Source organism: Triticum dicoccoides, chromosome 2B (assembly GCF_002162155.2).
Source record: "Triticum dicoccoides isolate Atlit2015 ecotype Zavitan chromosome 2B, WEW_v2.0, whole genome shotgun sequence".
Classification (NCBI taxonomy): Eukaryota; Viridiplantae; Streptophyta; class Magnoliopsida; order Poales; family Poaceae; genus Triticum; species Triticum dicoccoides.
In genome coordinates, this window is record NC_041383.1 from 31,265,158 (window position 1) to 31,288,446 (window position 23,289).

General features: G+C 47.3%; 1 protein-coding gene and 1 long non-coding RNA gene across 3 annotated transcripts; both read right to left on the reverse strand.

Annotated features, from left to right (window-relative positions):
- Positions 1–298: 298 nt before the first annotated feature.
- LOC119361957 lies at positions 299–4,324 on the reverse strand. Of its 2 annotated transcripts, XR_005173040.1 has the most exons (6): positions 3,463–4,324; positions 3,250–3,364; positions 2,855–3,008; positions 2,615–2,718; positions 2,034–2,157; positions 299–1,449 (listed from the first exon to the last, which is right to left on the reverse strand). It is a non-coding gene; the product is annotated as an uncharacterized LOC119361957 (long non-coding RNA). The 2 variants fall into 2 exon arrangements; XR_005173041.1 differs by lacking the exon at positions 2,615–2,718.
- Positions 4,325–4,351: 27 nt separating this feature from the next.
- Positions 4,352–6,112, reverse strand: LOC119361955 (diphosphomevalonate decarboxylase MVD2, peroxisomal-like). Its single transcript, XM_037627130.1, has 7 exons — positions 5,658–6,112; positions 5,390–5,453; positions 5,215–5,295; positions 4,983–5,069; positions 4,611–4,768; positions 4,479–4,527; positions 4,352–4,399 (listed from the first exon to the last, which is right to left on the reverse strand). Exons 1-6 carry the CDS (start codon positions 5,693–5,695, stop codon positions 4,503–4,505), a joined length of 453 nt encoding a protein of 150 aa, XP_037483027.1. The 5' UTR covers positions 5,696–6,112; the 3' UTR covers positions 4,352–4,399; positions 4,479–4,502.
- Between the last annotated feature and the right edge of the window lie 17,177 nt (positions 6,113–23,289).

A 23,289-nucleotide genomic window follows, 5' to 3' on the forward strand; every position in this document is an offset into this window, starting at 1 on the left:
GCGATCCGAAGGGGGGGGGGGGTAGAGTTTGAAAATGGAACCTTTAGTACCGGTTCGTGCCATGAACCGGTACTAATGCCTCAAACCCCATTAGTACCGGTTCGTGGCATGAACCGGGACTAAAGGTCTAACCCTTTAGTCCCGGTTGGTGCCACGAACCGGGACTAATGGGCATCGCATCCTTTAGTCCCGGTTCGTGGCACCAACCGGGACTAAAAGGTCTAGACGAACCGGAACAAATGGCCCACGTGGCCCCTGGGCGCACGAACCGGGACTAATGCCCCAGAGGAGGATGCGCATGATCTCCTTGGCTACAAGGCAGTGAAGCAAGAGGCATGATCTCCTTGGCTACAAGGCAGTGAAGCAAGAGGAAATAGTGGTCGCCCCTGGCGGCGGAGGTGGGTTTCACGTGGCCTCCGGCCACGACGCATGTGACAACACACAAAACAATCAAGAAGAGGAATAACTACCAGCCTTGATAGGAAAAGGAAACGAAGGATCGACGCAAACTGAACGAGTTATTGCAAAATAGAGGAGGACGAGAACAAATTTCTTTCTTGACTGGACTATCAAATATCGCAGATGCATTTTCCTGTGTGAGGGTCGTGATCAGTGGAAGTGTGTTAACTGACATGAATTCGGCAATGGCAGATTGCTCTGAACTCGCTGTCAGCACAATGAATGGTACATTTATATCGAATTCATAGGCCAAAATCATCTAATATACATAGAAAGGCTGCTGGAAGCTGAACCAAGTTAGTGATGAAAATACCTTATACGTTCAACTTCTCCTCCTCTTTCTTCAGCAAGGCAAGACTGTTAGCTTTGTTAATCTTGATTCACATGTATCTGCATATTAGTTTGCTTGTCCATGCATATAGGTAGTTGTAGCAGGTGGAGCCTCGGAGAACATGCAGGAGGTGAGATGCGAGGAGCCGTGAGATATGGCGCATGGCGAGATATGCCGAACGGTGGCGAGAGGCTGCTGTGTATGCATGTCCGAGGTTGCTAGCTGTTGTTGCATGAGTGGCCGGGTCGTGTGGTTCCTAGAGTGATTCTAGGAGAAGATCAGGTCATTAGTTAGTGGTGTGAGTGGGTGCGTGCATGCAGTTAGTGGGCGAGTGTGTGGCCCGGCTGCGTGGGCTGAGTCTACTTAAGCACTTGTACGCATATTTGCTTTGAGAAAAGTATACAGAGAAGAGAAAAGGGTCGGCTGTGTGATACAGCGGCCACCAAATATTTGTGTTCTTTTGTTCTTGCGTGAGCTTTGAGAGGAAGCTAGACGAAGAAGAAGAGGAGTTGGCAATCAGCTCCAACAAAGACTAGAGAGGTGCACTTGGCTTCAGGGTCAATGTGAAAAAGCTTAGCTACATCAGGACTTGTAGTATGCTAGAAGTTGAATGTCTCTTCCAGCCTTGAAGCAGCATCAAGCTCATTACTTGGAGCACCCTACAACATTTGACATGATTTATTGACCACAACACTACAGTCTGCAATATCTAAACTCCAGGCACTGCTACTCTTAGTGAAGGTACACATATGAGTATATGACTGCTTTCCTTTGTAGTTAGTAGCCATGATTGGTGGTTGGAATATTAATTAATCTGGTCATACGATATTACTGCTACTCTTAGTCATCTTTCAAACACAACAAACTTGAGATGCATATATACAAAGAATATAATGCTAAGTAATGAATGGAAGAAAAGGAATAACATAGATTGTACTCCTTCCGACCCAAAATAAGTGTCTCAACTTTGTACTAACTAATTTAGTACAAAGTACTCCCTCTGTAAACAAATATAAGAGCGTTTAGATCACTAAAGTAGTAATCTAAATGCTCTTATATTAGTTTACGGAGGGAGTACTAACTAAGATAGTACAAAGTTGAGACACTTATTAACTAAGTTAGTACAAAGTTGAGACACTTATTTTGCGACGGAGGAAGTAGAAAATAGGATGACACGAGAGCTCAGCGTTAAAAGATAGCTTGAAGAAATAAGATGGGTATCTATATATGAGTGGAGTTATACCTAAATTCCTTGTTCTGTCCAAGGAAGATCAGTCATGAGCACATCATCAAATTGGTACACTATGCAACATATATAATCAGTAGTGCAAGTGGCAAACTTTGCATTTGATTGTCAGGAAATCCCTCTGCAAGAAGAAACATCTTGTTTTAAAGAAGTACAAGATATGGATTGCATCAATGAATTAAGTCTCCGCAAAAAAATTCAATGAATTAAGTCCCCCAAAAAATTAAATAATGCATGCTCTGTTGGTGTTAACATAGATTTGTCTACATTGCTTAGTTTGTGTGATGCAGTTTAATATACCCACAAAATAAGTTGAATTGTTCGTAATTGGTGCCAAACATAGGACTGAGAAGGGATTAGGGAGAGAGGGGCTATTACATGAATCTGCTACCTGCTGACGGTGGGGGTGTATGAGGTGAAAAGGCTTCTTGCAGGGGGGGAGAAACAAAATAAGATTTTTAATGTAACGAAATGAGGTGTCCTATTCTTCTTCTGCATTCGAACTGAATACACAGTACATTGTCTCCTTGAATGTAGCTAAATACCAAATTACCGGCTGAAGTTATTTTCCATTTCACCTATTTGTTCTGTAGGAAGAGACTGCTCGGTGCTCAAGTGGTCTGAGGTCACGTAAATCAGTGCTATGATCTCTCTGCTTAGATAAGTCATGATGAATCCAAATCTACAAGCAAAAGACAACAATTCTTAAAATTCTCTGACTTGTTATGTTTTCCTAAATGTGGTGACTTTAGGAGCATCTCCTTTTCAGTTTCCTGTGCCAAGACCTGAAGAAAAAATGCAGAGTGTGGGGGGCTGACCTTGCTGCTGCAGGCTAGCGTAGATCGAGGAGGCAGTGGCTGTGGGCTTGTAGTAAGACGTCAGGAGAGGGTGATGCCTGGGTCATTGGATGTCAACCCCAAGCATCGATCTCCCCTTCCTGCTTTTGATTGCCTCCAGATCTCACAAGAGCGGCTGGAAGATGCTCAGAAACAACAGGAGCATCAAGAACAAATGAAGAATTCCACCATTATAGAGTCTAGATCTTGTAATGTTGCAGGTTTCTCAGGGATAAATTATCAGATAATCTATCTGGGGTGTTCGAAGTATATCAATCCCGTATATTAAGATGCATCAACGACACTAATATTTGAAACCCTAGAAAGTAGCCTAAAATTCGAGCATGAAAAAGGGTAGGTCGGAGAGATCTACTCACTTCTCGTCGAACTTCTTGGTCTCCTCATCGATCCGGCCACACATCTCCGCGAGCAGCGCCGCGTCCACCTCCAGCACGCAGCCGGCCGCCGGTGACTCATACAGCGCGGCCATGTCTGGAAAAAACAAGCACATCGGATCGAATCAGAGCCATACACGGACGCGGGCACTGGCCGCCCTACACGTGGGAAGATGGATAGTGCCATGCCCCGACCTTAACTGGTCACTGATGTAGAAGGGCTCAATGGCGGCTCGGATCTGGAGCGGAGGTGAAGAATGGAGCGACGCCGGCTTTGATGTGCGAGGGCGGCGGCGAAGGATGGAGCGGCGGCAGCGACGAACGAGGGCAGAGAGTCGTGCGTGCGAGTGGTTCTCGCTCGAGGGTGGGAGGCCTCCGCGCGCGTGCGATTGGTTTGGGGTTTTTTTCGTTGGTTAATTTACGTAGGTTTTATTTTGTAGATTTTTTTCATCTGTTTTTCTTGGGTGCGACGGGAGGATAGCAACTGGACTGCGTGGGGGGTCGCTACGAGGTTTTTTTGATTCGACGCGGCTCACAGTGAGGTGGGAGGAGGTACGAAAAAAAACAGGTTTGGTGGGACGAAATTTAACCGGTGAGCGGAGAGTACCAACTGAGACATTAGGAGGAGATATCATACCCAGTAGAAATAATAGAAGTATTCAAAAAATTGACTGCTCCAGAACCAATACCAGCAGTAATATGTTTTCATCATGAACTGTTCAAACTGAACTATATGTTCCCTAGGAACCAAAGGATTGGAAGCTTAAACTCGTATTTTCTAGACCTTTTACAGAAAGATGGCAATAATTTTGTTGCTCTTTTAAATTAAGTTAAATTACTTCATTGTGTGATGCTAGTTAAATATGTTATATCCAATGCAGTGAAAACTTATTGTACTGGCATATCATAACAAAGCTTAACCAACCTTATTTTAGAACCCTATATGCAGCACCGACGCGGAGCCTTGGCGCAGTGGTAAAGCTGCTGCCTTGTGACCATGAGGTCACCGGTTCAAGTCCTGGAAACAGCCTCTTGCAGAAATGTAGGGAAAGGCTGCGTACAATAGACCCAAAGTGGTCGGACCCTTCCCCAGACCCTGCGCAAGCGGGAGCTACATGCACTGGGGCTGCCCCTTTTTTTATATGCAGCACCGACGCAGGTCAGAAGAATTTAAAACAAGGTAGCAAGTGTTAAACAGGAACAGAATATACCTGTGGGGTTCCTTCCGAGTGGTTTCACTTCTCCACAAGGCTAATTATCCTGCAGTTGGTTGAAAGAGCGATCCTCAACTCTGGGATTTCAGTACTAACAGAACCTCAAAATCAGGACTGCCAAAAAACTACCTGTGTGACGTATCATTCATGTAGAAGATGGGAGGACTCGTGACCAAACATACAACATGAAACTGGTTGCTATCTGCACAAGTTAACCTGGCAAAGGATTCAAAATCACGATTCTTGATGGCCTCTTCCATTTTCAATATGCGACCTGGCACTACAGTCTGGAATACAAGAAAAAGTAGTGCAGTGCAGAGTGAGAGCAAGAAACAGTAAGCTGCAGCTAAAGAGATAAATGGCCAAAAGACTTGATATAAAATTGAAACAACAAAACTTGAGGGTCCACACAAGAGGAGGGATATTTTGTTTCCTCGATGATTCGTAAAAGAAATTGTACTATATGTGCCAAAAACAAGTTAAAGATGAAAATGCAATCACCTGGGCCCTGTACTGCAAGAGGGGGCTTGTTTCAACAGTGTCCCGCATCCCACTGGTGCTACTGGTTTCCTTCTGCTTTGAACTGACCTAATTCCACAAAGCAACATAATAAGAGAAAGATGTTGGGATAAAAATGGTAAAACGGTGTCACTATATAGTTAAGGATTGGTGTTAATGGAACCATGACTCGATGAGCAATATCTGTTATACAACAGAGATCACATTGACATACCACTGCTATGATTATAACAAGATCATCCCAATGTGATTCGTCAACAAGCTGTACTGCCATACTGTCACTTCCATCATCATTCTACAAGTATAGGGTCAAACTCAATCGTTTTACAATAGAAAAACATGCATTTTAACCAATTCAATTTCTCTGCCTTAACCAAGAGATCACTTACTTTTCCCATACACCATTTCACAAACCCACCATATGTACTGCGGCATGCACTTCCAGACCCCTGCCTGCATTGAAATTTGTCAGCCCGAGAGAAGTATAACTAAAGAGATGAAGTAAAATTGTTGCTATATCATCAAGCAAACATCATGAACAGGATAGTGCACAAACAAAGTGTTGCTACATAATGTATCAGTACAGAGTACAGACCTTGCTATTGAAGAAAGTATTCAAATTACGAGGGTGAAAACTACAAACAGTATTCAAATTACCAATTTGTGCTGTGATATTGGTATGAAAGCAAGACCATGTTTAGCTTCTCCCATGTTTTCTCATGGCGACCCAGACCCCCGATGCGATGGCGAGGACCATGAGATCTGGCGGAGGGGATTCACGCAGCGGCAAGAGGGGATTCACGTAGTGGCGAGGAGTGCGGCATCCGGATCGGACGTGAGGGCAGGAAATGGTGGGGATGCGGACGGTGGAAGGCAGAGGCCTCCAACCTCCTCCTCTGCCTGTGCGTGGCTGTGGAGCTCAAGGATGGCACAGATGCGGAAGCAGCGGTTCTACCGTGGCGGATCTTGTTGCGGCCGGAGCTCGTAGGAGGAGAGAATGGGAGGGGAGGGAAGGGGGCGCCGACAGAGGGGGAAGGTTGGGGAAGACGAGGTGGGCGGTGGGGTTGGAGGCCGGCGGCTGGTTTGGAGGAATCGGGAGAGGAGGAAGATAGCGGCGGCGGGCGGCTGGTTGGGTGGACAGTGGGCGGCTGCCCTGGTTTTTTTCGTGGGTTTATTTTCGTAGATTTTATTTTCTAATCGTTTTTTCCTCGATCGGCCGTGTGGGAGGAGGAAATCGTCACTGGAACCAGCTGGGGGTTCGCTGTTACGTACGAGGTGGGAGTGAGGATGAAAATAAACCAGCTAACCAGACGTGGTGGGACGAAAATTAACCGGTGAATGGAGACTACCAACTGAAACATTAGGAGTAGAGATATATCCCAACCAAAATATATATCCAATCCAAATACATCTACTGGTTACATACATAGCACTAGAAAGATGCAACAAACAGGACAAAGATTTCAAAAATATATTACAAGGTAAAAAGGAAGCATATCATTCTACGTCCATGAAAACGCAATAACACATCTCATCTTCATCAATCTTATTGCATCTCAAAGAACTGACGTCGAACAAATGTTGTCATGGAAACGATACCGAGTAATTCACGTGTTGTTGTTGTTTTCGCCCTGGTCGCATTTCACAAAATCCTAGAAGCTTGTCATCAATATGTAGTGCAAAACACACCCATGAAGCTCGATCAGCAACTCATGCTCGTTGAGCATAGCAATCCTCCTTAGACGTCTCACATTTAGATCAAGTTGTGGTGACACCTCCTGTGTCTACAAATCAATCCAAGACCTTAAGGCCCAAACCTTTACCTCGGATCTCACATCACAAAAGCATCTACAATATGATGCCATCATAACCGGCACACATCACAAGCGCATTACCCATCTCACCGGTGATGCCTGAAGATAATGTAGGGATGGACAAAGCATCGATCAGAATGTTTCAGCCACGGTGTTGAACACTATTTTTTAAAAGGGGCGTTTTATTACTTAAAAAAATTAAGCAATACACCTGGCCTCTGCATCAGTAAGATGCACACAGCCAAACAAAGTCCTCACACAGAAATGAAAAATAAAAAGGCGAAATAGAAAGAAACATGTAGAGTCCGTATAACGCTTAAAGCAGAGGGGGGCCAATCCTAAGATCTTGTTGCAACCCATGTTGGATAAAAGTATCCCTCACTGTAGCCGCCAATCGTGTAAACACCTCCGTAAACAGGTCTCGATTCTCCACGCGTTATAGAGGGGACCATAAACGAAGAGTCCCGGTACATCTGTAAATAACCTGCATAAGAGAAATACTTTTGTTGTTAAAAACCTTACCATTTCTACATAGCCACATGTTGAATACTATTGCATTGCCAAAAATATTACAATGTTGCACCAAGCACAAATGTTGCCTGCCACTGTGGGACACATGCGCATTAGAAGAGTAGATGATCCATCTAGTGAATGCTCCATTAGCGGTTGTCCGCCCTGAAAAGAATGTGATCTAGTTGCACCTTCCATTACAACTAACTTGTTACGACTTTACTCCAGTCGCTACCCTAGGCTTAGTGGCATCGGCCTGTCAGGTAAAAATTAACATTGAAAGTATAACCATCATCTTTCATTCTCCATACTAAGCAGAGTACCCGTCATTTTTCAGATGGAGGATGCTGGTAGAAGCTAGTATGCTAGTTCTGAACAATCGCCCATGGTTTGGTTCAAGAAGCAATGGGAGGGGAGCACACTGTCATGTACTGGGGTTGTTGATGTCGAATAGTCCACCACACTCATGGGATAATACGATGTAGGGTTCGTTACGCTCATGGAAGGAGGCGATGAGGAGGCCATCCCACAAATCGTGGATCATGGTGTTGAGTTTGTCAAGGTCGGGGTCAGGATACCAAAGGACGGGCTGACATAGAGCCTGTGATGGGTACCGCAATTGCAAAGGAAAAATAGATGGAGGTTATAGACTTGGTCGTGATGCTTTATTAGGTCGATGACTGGGAGTATGGGTTGGCAGCGGTGCTCTTCAAGTAGGAATTCATGGGTTGAGGTGGCACATAGTGGCGGCGCCAGGGCCTAGCTATGTTGTTAGATGTCTACACATAATTTTGGGAAAACGTACATACGTTAGTAGAGTGAGCTGCAGAGGGGCTAAGCTCACGGAAGAGTGTGTGGGCTCCATTTCGACCGACGGTGCGATCTGGTCCAACCGAGCCCGCGACAACGCGGTGCTACTGGGCGTCTATTCGTCGTCGTCAGCCAGCCTGCTAACATGGCATGTCAGATGAGAGCCCGCCCTGTCATAATCATCCTTAAAATGGTCGAATCGGAAAATAGCTCAAATTGGTAGTGTTTTAAAAAAAAGTGATAGCATTTGGTTAGGTCTATGTAATGTGGTCATTTTTGGGGATGGAAGCCCCAATTGTGATAGCTTTACGCTATTTACTTGCATTTGAGATGGTATTGTCCATCCAGAAACCTTCTAGGCTTCGCTTACATTGGGCATAATTTTGTGTGCTCGCTGGTATTCAACTCATATCAGTTTTGTCATTAGCAACCAGTGCAACATTGGTATGGTTTTTTCTGATCATCGTCAGTTACACTTGCTTTAATTGTAGTTAATATACTGATGAACTCAGAACAAAGATGTTTTCTTGGGAGCACTTGAAATCCACCTATTTACTTTTTGAATGGAGCCTTTTTTTATTGCATAATGGAGCCTATATACATTGTTATAAGTGGATATGCTAGTAATAGTCGCGATACATATGGGAGTGGATATGTCTCTCCCTCAACAAAAGGAACATCCGTCTCGCCTCTCCGCGACACTGTACCGGGTTGGCCCAGTACTTAGTTAGTTCATTTGTTTTGTTTCTTTGGTATTTTTCTTAGTTATTTACTTTTGTTTGTATTCCCCAAAAATATGCATATTTCAAAATTACATTACTTCAATTTTTAGAAGTGTTTTTTTTGCGGGATAATTTTTAAAAGTGTTGATGGCACATTTAAAAAAATGTTCATGCTGTGTGAAAATAATGTTTGTGCAACGTCTAAAAAAGGTTGATAACATTCAATAAGAAATCTTCATGATATTTTTCTAAATGTTCATGTGTTTCAACAAGAAAAAATTAAAATTTTGGAAAAAATATTTACACATTGTAAAAAATGTTCACGTAATTTAAAATAAAGTATTACTTAAAAACTGTTGAAATATTTTAAAAAAGTCTTTTACACTGTAAACAATGTTCACAATTTAAGAGAAGTATTGTACGACTCAATGAATGTAGTATGTAAAATTTTAAAAAATGTTGACTCATTTCAAGAATATGTGGTGGAATTTTTAAGGAATGTTTATACAATATAAAAAAAATGTTCATGTAGATTTAAAACTATATTTTTTACCAGCCAAAAAATGTACAATGCTTAATTCAAAATGTTCAACTTTTATCTAAAAAAATAAATATGTATTTGAATAACTGTTCATCATGTATTTGAGTAATGTTCAGTATGTATCTTAAAAAAATATGCATGTATACGGAAAATGTACACCCTGCATTGTAAAAAGTCAACGTGTACTTGACAAGAAGAAAAGAAAATAAAAATGGAAATAGAAATCAAAGTGAATTAAACTGATAAAAAGACACAGAAAACCTGAAACAAAAAGAAACTCATGAGAGGCTCTAAAACCAAAAATGCCAAAAGGAGACCGAGCTCCATGGAGGCCTTTATTTGAAAACATTAAAATTCAAATTCTGGAACATAAAAAAATTCTCAAAATAAATACGCATATACCTGGATACATAATGTACATGTGTGAAAAAATTCAGGTCCAAATACATTAAAATGTGAGGTACACAAAAAGACAAATCTGGGGTATGGTAACCCAACCAGGGCCATCAATTGAGGCACTTGGAAAATAAATGATTTCGAGAGGCAAGTAGGGAGGCGCACATTCTGCATCGCCTTTATAAAGGGACAAGGATCCTCCGTTTTCACCCACGCCTTCTTCCTCCTTTGCTCATCCATTCTCGTACCCTTGATCTCCAGCGCCCTAGTTCTCACCTTCTCCGTAGGGCCGCAGCATGTCCAGAGCGGGAGGCAAGTGGATGGCCTCCTCTGTCACAGAGGAGGACATTACCAAGCTTCGGGAGGCCGGATACCTGACCGAGAGCATCACGCATAGGCTTCCGGCAGAGGGACAGATTACCCCCACCCCAAAGTCCCGAGAGAGAGTAGTATTTCTCCCTCATTTCGTCCGCGGACTAGGATTTCCACTCCACCCATTTGTCCGCGGGCTCATGTATTACTACGGGATAGATTTTCACGACCTAGCCCCGAATTTCGTCCTCAACATCTCGGCGTTCATCATCGTGTGCGAGGCCTTCCTCCGCATCAAGCCTCACTTCGGCCTGTGGCTGAAAATCTTCTGCGTGAAGCCGAAGATCGTGAGTGGCCAACAGGCGGAGTGCGGAGGTGCCATGGTGGGCAAGATGCCCAACATCACATGGTTGGCAATCAGGGTGGTTCTACATCACCGAGCCGCGCGACGCCAACCGGGTGGCGGCCCCCAAATTCCGATCCGGAATCCCCATGCGGCTCACTTCTTGGGAAAAGAAGGGCCTGGCCTGGGGCAAACCCAAGGAGCTGACCAGACTTGAGACCTGCATCAAAAGTATGAGGGACAAGAAGATCAAGCTCGTCAACGTGGTCCAGGTCATGCTCATTCGCCGGATTCTCCCGTGTCAAAGACGGGCGTTCGATATGTGGGAGTTCGACCCAGCCAAACACCAGATGCTGCTGGAGCTCTTCGACACGACACACAAAGAAATCTGGAAGGTGCTGTTCAAGACCGGTGAAGTTCCTCCTTCCCTTTCCGAGGACCGTGGGCTCAGCGCAAAGCGCCCCGCCAGTCCGGTAAGTCCCCTGACTATTATAGGATGTTCCCTTCCTAGTACATTCGTGGGAGGATTTTTAAGTCACCATGCTGACCAAACAGGAATGGGTGGAGATGGTGGAGCGGATTGACTGTCCGGCTCCGTTGCCAGAGGAACCAGTAGATGCACTCCTGGCGGAGATGCTGGTTCCAGCGCCTTAAAAGGTGACGGAGAAAAAGGCCGAAAAGAAGGCCACGGGGACCCGGAAGGGTCTCCGGCGCGAGGCCGCGCCCGACGCCTCGCCCGCGCACTCCTCCCACGAAGGGGAGGAGAGAAAGAGGAAGGCCGCCTCAACCGAGGGGGGCGAAGGGTCCAAGAAGGCGGCCGCGGGGACCAGAAAAGGTCTCCGGCGCAAGGCCGTGATAGAATCGTCATCCGAAGATGACGAGGAAGATTCCCCCCCCGAAGACGGGGGAAAACATGAAGAAATGCCCCCTCCCCGTACCAGGGAGGAGAAGAAAAGGAAGGCCGCCCCATCGGGGGAGGCCGGGACGCCGAAGAAGGGAAAGGCGTCCCTTCCAGATCACTCCTCAACCGCTGCTTATAGTGACGAGGAGTGGCTGCCCAGGGGCAAGCCCCGGGCGAGGTCGTAAGTATACGCATTCTGTAATATTTTTTCTGTGCGGTTTTGACCTTATGGCTTTCCATAATGCCGAACACGTATATGCAGTCCGGCCGGGTCCAATCTCGGGGTGTCCTCTTAGGAGGAGTCTCTGGGCGAGTCGGAGATGAATTCACTCCCGACGGCCACCTTCCCGCGACCCGCGGATGACACCGAGGTGTTGTCCCGAATGATACCAGAGCAGGAGGCGACGGCTCTGGAGACGCCCCAAGGCGAGATCCCAGACGCCGGGCGCATGGGGGTAAAACCCCCATGGATTATGCTGACGGGAGCCACAGCAAGTCTGGCTCCTAGCCGGTTACTGCGCCGGAGCCTTCAAAAGCTCCGGATTCCAGAAGGCAGCCCCTCGCGAAGGAGAGCGAGCCAGCCGTGCCGATGACCTCCGCCCAACCGGAGGCATCTGATAATTTGTTGGAAGTGCTTCGAGGCGCTTCCATTGATGATGAGCACCATACTCTTATAAGTGCGGTGATTGAAAAGGTTTGGTTCGCCAAGAGCGGATTGACCGAAGCATGCACCAGCCTACTAACAGGCTTTGAGGTAAGTAACGAAAAAGTGTGAGGAAATATCACCCGATAGACAGTAGCCCCTGATACTCTGGTTGGTGTTCGGGAGAAAAAGCCAAACGGAGGGTCAACTAAAGAAAACCACAGAAAGCTAATAGTACTTGTCTATGTGAAGAAACAGTCATTGCTGCTGACCGCTGCTGCGTGCACGGCTGAGGTTGCCGGACTCAAGCGCGAACTGGGGCAGGCCGAAGAAGAGCTCGGCCTCGTGAAGAAGAAGCTCGAGGAGAACAAAGGTAAGTGAAACCCCATCCTTGTGTCATATAGAGGAGAAAAATGTGATGATGCTAACAAAAAGCATCATGGTTTTTGATAGGAGCCGCGACCGAAGTGGCGGCCCTGAAGAAAGCGTTGTCCGCAGCCGAAGCCAAGGCGGCTACGGAGTGCACCGAGCGCGAAAAGCAAGATGCTCGAGTGGGTGAGGTACAGCAAGAGCTCCAGGATCTCGGCAAGAAGTTTGAGTCCTTGGAGCATGACTTCAAGACGCAAGAGTCTGAACTTGCGAAGGCCCTCCAGAGTGTGACAGACGCCAAGGCCAAAGCCCGAAAGGCCCTCCAGGAGATCCATGTGGCCAAGAAGATAGCGGAGGGTAAGGCATTCTTATTCAAAGCATCTTATGCCTTCGCAGGGAAGATTCATGGTGACCCATTGAATCCTAATTTTTGCAGGAGCATTTGCGGATCTTCCACGCATCATATCTGATGCTTCCCAATTCTGCCGAGCTGAGAAGAAGGAAACTGCGGAGAAGCTCTTCTGGTCGTAGTATTTGGCGCCGAATTATCCAGTGCCATTTGTTGACCAGCTGAAACAGCTGATCGAACTGCATCAGGCACCCGAACTAGCCATGAAGGATTTAGTTATCCGGCTATGGCCTGCTGAGCCCATTCCGAGCAGTTTCTTTGGGATCGTGAAGCGAATTGTGAGTGCCTGCCCTCGGCTGGACGTCATTAAGCGGTCGGTTTGCATAGAAGGGGCACGAATGGCATTTGCCCGTGCGAAAGTGCACTAGGGGAAGCTTGATGCTGAGAAGCTGATGACCGAGGGGCCGCCGGAGGGGAAGGAGCACCGCAAGCCCGAATTATATTATGATGGTGTCCTGAAGGGAGCCCGCCTTGTGGCAGAGCAATGTGCGAAAGACATTATTTTTCCCTAAGGGCAGTTGTGCCGTCCTTTGTAAGGCGGAACAGAGTCACTTATATGTATGTGCCTGTTATGTGTAAATTTTGTTCCTGCGCGGCCGTTTTACATGTTAGTCTTGAGAGTTGGCCAGTCATCGGCTTATGCCCCCATGTAGGAACTACGGGGGTGTTCGGGATACACCTGAACACTCTTTATCCCATTCTTGGGTCCATGAAGGAGGTGTTCAGCATAGCGAACCAGGCAATCGGACTATAGGGCTTTATTACTCTCGCTTAGCAATAGGAATTCGAGTATGGGAGGCGCAGCCCCTGGTGTTCGGAAAACCACACGAGGGGCTCTAATAGCGCCTGATCGATGGACCGATCCTTCGCAAGCTGCATTTTATTATGGCATTATGCGGAATAAATCCTTAAAGATTTTACAACCTCTCGAATAGCTGACCAACTCTCACCTTATCATGACAGTCAGTTTTCGGCTTTCTCTACTGAGGTGTTCGTCCGGAAGAACCGGGACACAATCGCAGTAGTTCTCCCAGCGCTACCTTAGCCGATATTGCAGAATGTAAGGTACCAAAACATGGAAGCCGGGCAAACCCAACCAATGACCCAAGACATGATTCGGAGCTGATGCATATAATGCTATAAGTTCGGGGTGCCAAACGACCGAGAAGGTGGTCGGACATTTCGTTGCCGTAGTGCTGGTGCAATGAAGCCCCTCGCGTTTTAAGGCATAACACGATGTTCGGATGCCGTTATTACAAAATGTCTTTGATAAATAATAGCAAATAAGCGTCAAATGACTTTACATGTTGTATTTAAGTAATACGTTTATGCGTATTAGTACAGTGAATGTTATAAAAGAGAGGCATGACAGCAGAACATGTTGGGACCGGGCGGTAGGGAGCTGTGCGCGGGTCCGGAGTAATATCCAAATTGTATTCAGGTGGGGTGGAGATTCCCCGTGTGTGCGTCCGAGATGATTCCATGTCACCGGTTAAGTTATTCGCAAAGGTGAACCTGCAAATAATGCTAAAAGGCGTGTGTGAGCAGCGGCTGAGCCATGGGATGTGACCCGTCCAGCTTGTGCCGGAGGATCTGTATGAGCCATGATCAGGCTGGAGTATCATGAAGTAGTTCGGACTCCTTTATCAGTGTCCGGGAGTTCGGCTGTCGAATCAAGGTTCGATTGAAAAAATCGTAACTCGCTGCTTCTGTTAATAAAGTGGCCGAATACTCTTCGGCGCCGAGGCATAGCTCGGTCTTGCCCACGATTGTGACTACATCACGTGGGTGTGTTTTTTTAAGACTGTCATGGGCATTCGGTGATAATGTGTCGAGTCGAAGATGCAACGCCTAGAGATGCTGGTCTATAATGGCGGTGCTGAATAGCTACTGCCTAGAGATGCAATGCCGAAAAGTTAGTTCTTTGATATGGTAATTTTGGGGCGATCCGAAGACCATATCCAGAGTGGCGGGGCCTAAGTGGCCTTCGCGCCTAGTTATGCCACTCTAAAATGAGTTTTTTAGTGGGTCTGATCCTCGAGTGACCGATTCTTAGGCTTGATAATCTGGGCTCCTTGCCCCGGGACCTCTTCATGCTGTTTCTGGCATTGGCCTGCCGATCTGTTTAAAGACCCAACATTTTCTATTGGTATGGCTGGCTGCCGCTCCTGTGGTACCATGAATTTGACATGGGCGGTCAAGTATGCGGTTCAGGCTGGAGGGGCCCGAATTATGATTTTGAATTTTCTTCTCCCGCTGAACGGGTTGAGGACTACGGGCTTCTGTGTCGACTGTCGTTTCCTGGGCGTCATTCTTTGCCTAGGGGCACTTATATTTGTTGCACCAAGGTTTGCGGACTCTGTTTTTGGCTGCTGATGTGCCCGTGGTGCTTGCTATGTTGTTGTTTAGTATGTAATGCTGGTTTTGCCCGTAGCCCCTTGCCGTAGTGTGTTGTCGGCGGGGTGTAGGCCTGCGTTTGATTTTTAGTGCCACCTCCTCGAATTGAGGTATTAGCCTGCGCTTTGAGTAGTATTTTGTTCGGCGCTCGAGTCCGTATTCCTCGGCTGCCCGGGCCGTAGTCTGTCTGTCTGTGAGCAGATTCTAATCAGCTTGAAGCTGCTGCTGTTTCTTTTTCAGGCTTCTTGAAGTGGCTATAAGCCGGCGCTTCAAGCGCTCCTGCTCTACGGGATCCTCTGGTACACCGAATTCGTCGTCACCGAGGCTCGCCTCGTCTTCGGAGGGAGGCATATGGTTATTATCCTCCAAGTATCCGTCCGTCGCCTGTTCGTCTAGGCTGACCTGTCCGTGTTTCTGTTCGGCCTGCTCGAGGGTAGGTTGATCAGGATTGTATCCCTCTTCGGCGCCATCTGGATTATTTTCTTTTTCGGTGCCGTCATTGCTGTGGCGGGGCTTGGAGCGGCGCCAGAGACGCTCATGCTTTGACTTCTTCCTTGAGGGGTTATCTCCTGTTGCCTCATCCCCATTGTTTTCTTTGGGAGTATCCACCATATATATGTCATATGAAGAGGTGGCAATCCAGTGCCCTGTGGGCGGTGGTTCCTGTTCTTCTCCCGCATCATCGTCTATACCGTCAATGTCTTTGGAATCGAAGTTAAGCATGTCGGTCAAGTCATCGACCGTGGCTATTAAGTGGGCGGTGGGTGGGTGACGAATTTCTTCGTCGCCTGCTTCCCACTCGAGCCGAACATAGTTCGGCCAGGAATCTCCTGATAGGGAGAGAGACCTTAATGAATTTAGCACATCGCCGAAGGGGGAGTGCTGGAAGATATCCGTGACGGTGAATTCCATTATTGGAGCCCAACCAGATTCGATGGGCATGGATGGACGCGGTCCGGGACCTACGACCGAAGGTGAGTCCGGGGGTCCGGAAACACAGATCTCCTTAGGAGCGGAGTCTGTGTTCGGCTCCAACGCCGAGGAGTGTGCGGCCTACGGGGCGGGGTCCATCCACCCGTCCTCGGAAGGCACGACCTGCTCTGGAACAAAGTCCAGAGCCGTAGCAGGTGCGATGTTCTGAATACTATCCGACGGCAGATCTAAGTCATGCGCGTGGCGATCGTTCAGCGCTCCTGACATGGGCTCGAATCCATCGAAGATCAAGTCTCCGTGGATATCAGTAGTGTAGTTTAGGTTCCCAAACTTGACCTGATGGCCCGGGGCGTAGCTGTCGATCTGCTCTAGATGGCCAAGCGAGTTGGCCCGCAGTGCAAAGCTGCCGAACACAAAAATATGTCCGTGGAGAAAAGTCTCACCCTGGACGGAGTTGTTGAAGGTTGGAGAAGCCATCGAGCCTTACAGCTTTGACACAGAGGAACTCTCAATGAAAGCACCAATGTCGGTGTCAAAACCGGCGGATCACTGGTAGGGGGTCCTGAACTGTGCGTCTAAGGCTAATGGTAACAGGAGGCTGGGGACACGATGTTTACCCAGGTTCAGGCCCTCTCGATGGAGGTAATACCCTACTTCCTGCTTGATTGATCTTGATGATATGAGTATTACAAGAGTTGATCTACCACGAGATCAGAGAGGCTAAACCTTAGAAGGTAGCCTATGGTATGATTGTTGTTGTTGTTGTGTCCTACGGACTAAACCCTCCGGTTTATATAGACACCGGAGGGGGCTAGGGTTACACAGAGTCGGTTTACAGAGAAGGAGATCTACATCCGAATCGCCAAGCTTGCCTTCCACGCCAAGGTGAGTCCCATCTGGACACGGGGCGAAGTCTTCAATCTTGTATCTTCATAGTCCAAAAGTCCGGCCAAAGCATATAGTCCGGCTATCCGGATACCCCCTTATCCAGGACTCCCTCAACCACCCTACGGGTGAAGGGGAGATTCGGCTAGGTTCTTCTCTGAAGACTCCATGCTTATGCCGGAAGGAGCTCATCAACCTTCCGAACTGGAAACCTCCTCCTCCTCCTCCTCCGGCGAGTCAGGGCACTACGCCTCCTCCTCTGCCTCCTCCTCCAGCGAGTGATCAGGGCACTCAGCCTCCTTCTCCGGTGCGTGGCGGCACTCCGCCTCCTTCTCCGCCTGCGTCGACGCGTCCGAGCAGCCAGCCTCCTCCTTCTCTGCCTCGTCAACAAGGGCGGAAGAGACCTACCACCGCTCCGGCTGCTCCGGCGGGTCGTCCTTCTCCTCCGCCTCGTAAGAAAGGAAATACAGGCGCATCCGCTCCGTCTACTCCGGCGTCTAGCAGTACAGGCAAAGGTGGGAGGCAATACAAATATGGTCCTTCTCAGAAGACTCTAGAGAAGTTACCATACGAGAGGGGCCAGGAGGAAAAAACGAAGATCGTGCAAGCCAAAGTGAACAACTTCTTTGATTGGGTGAAAGCAAAGAAACATCCGCCTCCGGAGGAGAAGATGGATCTGGTAAAAGTGAAGCGTACTCTGGCTGCCCTGAAGAAACCACCAAAGTTTCCGGCGAAAGGCAACTATGAGCGCATTATTAAAAAGTTATTTATCGAAGCGGAGCGGTCGGGAAGTACTGTCAGTGATCAAAGGTTAGCAGAACGACAAGCTGGGAAAAAAATTGCCCAGCTCGGCGAACAAGCGAACCAATCGTTCCCCCCGCTCCAGGTGTCTAGCGTCGTCGCTAATGATCCGAGGATGGTGCCCGGTTATAATGATCTTGGAGATTACCTGCCCGACGATGTACATTATGATTTCTTGGAGGTGGACCAACACAAATACGAGTACGGGAAGCCTCTCATCAAAGATGAAAGATCTCTAACAATGATGATGCGAAGATTCCATGATTGGTACACGAAAACCTGTAGAGAGTCTGAGGGGAGGAATATTTTGACGCTGAGAGTTAGAGAGGAGCATGACCTCATTGAATTGAACTGTTGAATGTTCCATTTGAGGAGTTCTTTGCGTTTTTCAATCAAAAGGCCATCGATAAATTAACGGTCACTTGCTACTGTCTGTAAGTAGTACTACTTCTGTCATTAAGTCTCTATATAAAGGTCAGCTCTTTCATTGCATGTATTTTTAATTATCCTCACTATATTATGCAGATTGAAGATTGCCGAATTGAAGAGAAGACAAATCAGTGATATTGGGTTCATTAACACAAATCTCATAGATGCATATATGGTTAAATTTCATGCCAGAGATACCGAGGCCAAGCTGCTACAATCATTTGTATTAAATCAAAACAAAGCTATAATACTCTTTCCTTACAACTTGAAGTGAGTGTTACTGTCTTGTGCATATTCGGTTTCTCTTATTAGTCGAGGTTATAGTAATGTAATTGATGAGTTATGCATGCGTGCACAACTTCCACTATATTCTCCTACAGATTAAGCTTGAGCAGGGACTAGTAACCATCTTAGACTCGAGACGAAAAGATCACAAGGAGTATGCGGACATGACTGAAATTCTAGAGAAGTAAGTTAAATCGATCATTATTGCACCATATCGGCAACTTCAATTTGTTCATTTCCTGATATCAAGTAATTGTTTTCTTTTTCTTGCAGGGTTTGGAAAAAATTCACCTCAAAAACTCCGGGACTGCCGAAGAAGCTGCAATTTGAACACCTGAAAGTAGGTACTATAGTAGCATGTTCCGCGCATCTCCTAGTGATTCAAGTGCTAATTTCATTAATACCATTTAGCATGATTACTTATCAGTTTGATTGACCTCTATTTGTTGTAAAGTGGTTGTGGCAGGAATCCGGGAATAATTACTGTGGATACTACATTTACGAGTCCATCCGCCATACGACCTGTGAGCGGGGCTACTCTGACAAACAATATGAAGTGCGTAAATAATAATATTCACAATTTTATTTTATTACCATCATTTGTGTTGAGTTTCATTTATTCATATATATGTATTGACCCCCTTCTTCAAATTAGATATTTCGGATGCGGGATGAACTTCTACCACCAGATCGTATCCGAGCAATTCAAGAGGAATTGGTGGCATTCTTTGTTGACCACTTGATCGATAAAGACAGAGAATACCATGCGGACCCCGAGTTCATATATAATTAGGAGATTATATTGTAAGAGATAATTATATTGTATTTATGTAGAACTTGTTGTTCGACCAATCTCTCAGAGAAGGACAGGTGGTCGATATCACTTCTCTCTGTATGCATATGTTCATGATGATCTTCTGTTTCCTTCATTTGCTTACTAGATAGTGTGTCTAGTCCTCTCTATACGTATAGTACATAGTGTCGACCAAGCAAGGAGATAAGAGAGGACACTTCTCTCTATTAATTAGCTAGCTAACACAATATATGAAACACCTAAATTAACACCCCAAAACCCCCTTTCAAAAAAACCCCAGCTCGAAATGCTGATGCGTGGATGCCTATTGGTCCCAGTTGGTGCCACCAACCGGGACCAAAGGGCCTCCTGCCTGGGCTCGCCGCACCGGCCACGTGGAGGCCCATCTGTCCCGGTTTATATAAGAATCGGGACTAAAGGCCTTGGGCATTAGTAACGACACTTTAGTCCCGGCTCGAAAACCGGGACAAATGGCTCTTACAAACCGGGACAATAGGCCCTTTTTCTACTAGTGTAATTGGAATGGCAATATTGGTGATTTGGAGGTTGATTTTGTGGATTAAAAACTGTATATCAGGAGAGGGATCATTGGGGATCCTCACAAACCTGTTCTTCCTGCTACTTGCTTGTTCTTTGTTCCTGTCTTTGTGTTACAGGAACCCATGGGTGACCAAGGAGAAAAGATGATGGTGAGCAGCAACAGAGCAGGTGAGGAGGCTCACCTCGCCTCGCTGACCTTGTCGGTGGGTCTCCTTGCCGAGGGTGCCGGCTTTGGTGCCGGCCAAGGGGCGACAACTGCTCCTCCTTTTGTGCCTGAAGCTCAGGATGCACGGGCGGCCCTTGCTCTGCCCCAAGGGAGGTTTGTGGTGGGAGGGCCGTCTGGCATGGCTCTCTCCATCATGCCTTCGGCCTTCGTTGGCTTTGCGTCGACGGGGTGAATCCTCCATCGGTCCGGAGGACTAGCAAGAGCAAGATGGTCGTGGTCCAAAGAGAACCGATCGTCATCGACATGGAGGCTGCCTGCCGGCTGTGGCGAGGAAGCTCGCAATGACTCGGGTTCTGTCGCCATACCTTGTTGACCCCAAGGGGGTCGTCGCCGACCTTCACGGCCCCTGGAAGCTGCAAGGAAGTGCGGTGACTCAGAGGGTCACCTGCAAGGACGGTCGCTTCGTCATCACCTTCTCAGAGGAGGGGGACCTGAAGCGTGTTCTCTGGGCTGGACCATGGCATTTCAGGAACAACGCCATGTTGATCGCGACACTTGACGGGAAGGTCGACCCCATGGATATGTGCCTGGACTCATTCCTGATTTGGCTACAAATCCATGGGCACCCGGTGCTGCTCAAAACCGAAGCTATGGGCTGGATCCTTGGCGACTAAATAGGTGAAGTGAAGGCGGTGGCACACCAACATAACCAGATTGTCGACGAGCATCTACGTGTTCGTGTCATCCACAAGGTGGCTGAGCCGCTAAGGTAGACCGTCGCCTTCATCCCCTTTGGTAGCTCTGAGAAAATAAGTTTCATTGTAAAATATGAGAAGCTGCCTAATTTTTGCTTGTGCTGTGGTTTGGTGGGACATATGATGGCCAAGAGCTGCAGCAATCCGACTGATCAACGCAAGGCGATCTACTCCATCGATCTCAAGGCACCAGCATGGGGTGGGCCGGTTCGGCGGCACCTTGATTTCTGGGGCCTGCCGGGTGCCGGGGAAGATGAAGAGCACACGAAGAACGCCAAGCATCCAGACAAGGTGATCTTTGTGGTTGCTGCTGCGGTCAAGAACTTGTCAGTGGCTGCTGCCATGGTGATGTCTGCGGCTCGTAGCGGGGAGGCGGCAGGAACCTCTTCGATTGTTGACCCAGGGCTGCGGGCGCTTGGCATCTCCCAGGAGAGAAGGCTGGTGCTGGCTTGCTCCGGGTCCAAGGCCCAGCTTCATCAGGAGGCGGTCGAGCTGGCTACACACTTCAGGGGTGCCCCGACCTTAGTTGGGGGGCTGATATGGAGGGCCTGCACTCTGCAGGAGTTGCCCTCACCTCGGTCACGGGAGGTTCAGTGGCGCCAATTGCATTGGCTGCCACTTGATCTGAGCCTGGGGTGCACCCCTCCATCACGCATGGTGCACCCAGGGCGCTCAAGGAGGGTCCAGTTGCTCCTTCTAGACCTGTTGAGGGCGGGCCACTGGCGGCGAAGCGCACGACTCCTACTGAAGGAAATATGCCCTAGAGGCAATAATAAAGTTGTTATTTTATATTTCCTTATTCTATGATAAATGTTTATTATTCATGCTAGAATTGTATTAACCGGAAACTTGATACATGTGTGGATACAGAGACAAAATACTGTGTCCCTAGTAAGCCCCTACTAGACTCGCTCGTTGATCAAAGATGGTTAAGTTTCCTAACCATAGACATGTGTTGTCATTTGATGAACATGATCACATCATTAGTAGAATGATGTGATGGACAATACCCATTCGTTAGCTTAGCATTATGATCGTTCAATTTGATTTCTTTTGCTTTCTTCATGTCAAATACATATTCCTCCCATTATGAGATTATGCAACTCCCGGATACCGGAGGAATACCTTGTGTGCTATCAAACATCACAACGTAACTGGATGATTATACAGATGCTCTACAGGTATCTCCGAAGGTGTTTGTTGGGTTGGCATAGATCGAGATTAGGATTTGTCACTTCGAGTATCAGAGAGGTATCTTTGGGCCCTCTCGGTAATGCACATCATAAGAAGCCTTGCAAGCAAAGTGACTAATGAGTTAGTTGCAGGATAACACATTACGAAATGAGTAAAGAGACTCGTTGGTAACGAGATTGAACTAGGTATGAAGATACCGACGATCGAATCTCGAGCCAGTAACATACCGATGACAAAAAGAATAATGTATGCTGTCATAACGGTTTGACTGATAAAGATCTTCGTGGAATATGTGGGAGCCAATATGAGCATCCAGGTTCCGCTATTGGTTATTGACCGGAGAGGTGTCTCGGTCATGTCTACGTAGTTCTCGAACCCATAGGGCCCGCACGCTTAATGATCGATGACGATTTTGTATTATATGAGTTATGTGATTTGGTGAACGAATGTTGTTAGAAGTCCCGGATGAGATCACGGACATGACGAGGATTCTCGAAATGGTCAAGAGGTAAAGATTGATATATATATATATATATATGATGATAGTATTCAGACACCAGAAGTGTTCCGGGGGTGTATCGGTTACATATCGGAGTACCCGGGGGGGGGGGGTTACCGGTACCCCCGGGGGGAATAATGGGCTTTATGGGCCATAGGAGGGGAGCACACCATCCCACAAGGGGTGGTGCCCCCCCTATGAGGAAGGAGGCCGAATAGGAGAAGGAGGAGGGTGTGGCACCCCGGTTCAGAGCGACCAGTTTACCTTGCATTGCCAGCCCAGAGATCAAGTCTTCTGGCAACACACAACAACTTGGTATAGAAAACAACCGCTTTATTGATGCAAGCAGAAACATAGTTTGATATTACATCAGATAGCGAGGCCAAGCGGCGCACATGGTGTGGATGAACAATATGTACATTACTTAATGAACATGAAGGGGGCCTCGATCACGACAACTACGCGGCAGCGGGACAACGACGAAGCGGAACTCCATAGCACAGGGACACCGATGTGGACACGGTCTAGACATGGGAAGCACTCCGATCTGGTATGACTTTCCTGAAATCTGGCATGAAACGCCAGGTCAGTACATTGAATGTACTTGCAAGCTCACAACAAGTAAAAGCATAATGCCAAACGATAACATGATTATTTAGCAGGTTAAATGCAAGTCTACAACAGACTACTCATGAGCGAGCATGCTTGTGCACCGAGTCCCTCGGACTCTCTTACCAAGCGGGTTACCTCGTAACCATCAACATCCATACGGTGATCACAAATGAAACCAACTCTTTAGTTCCCTCGACAGCGACTACCTC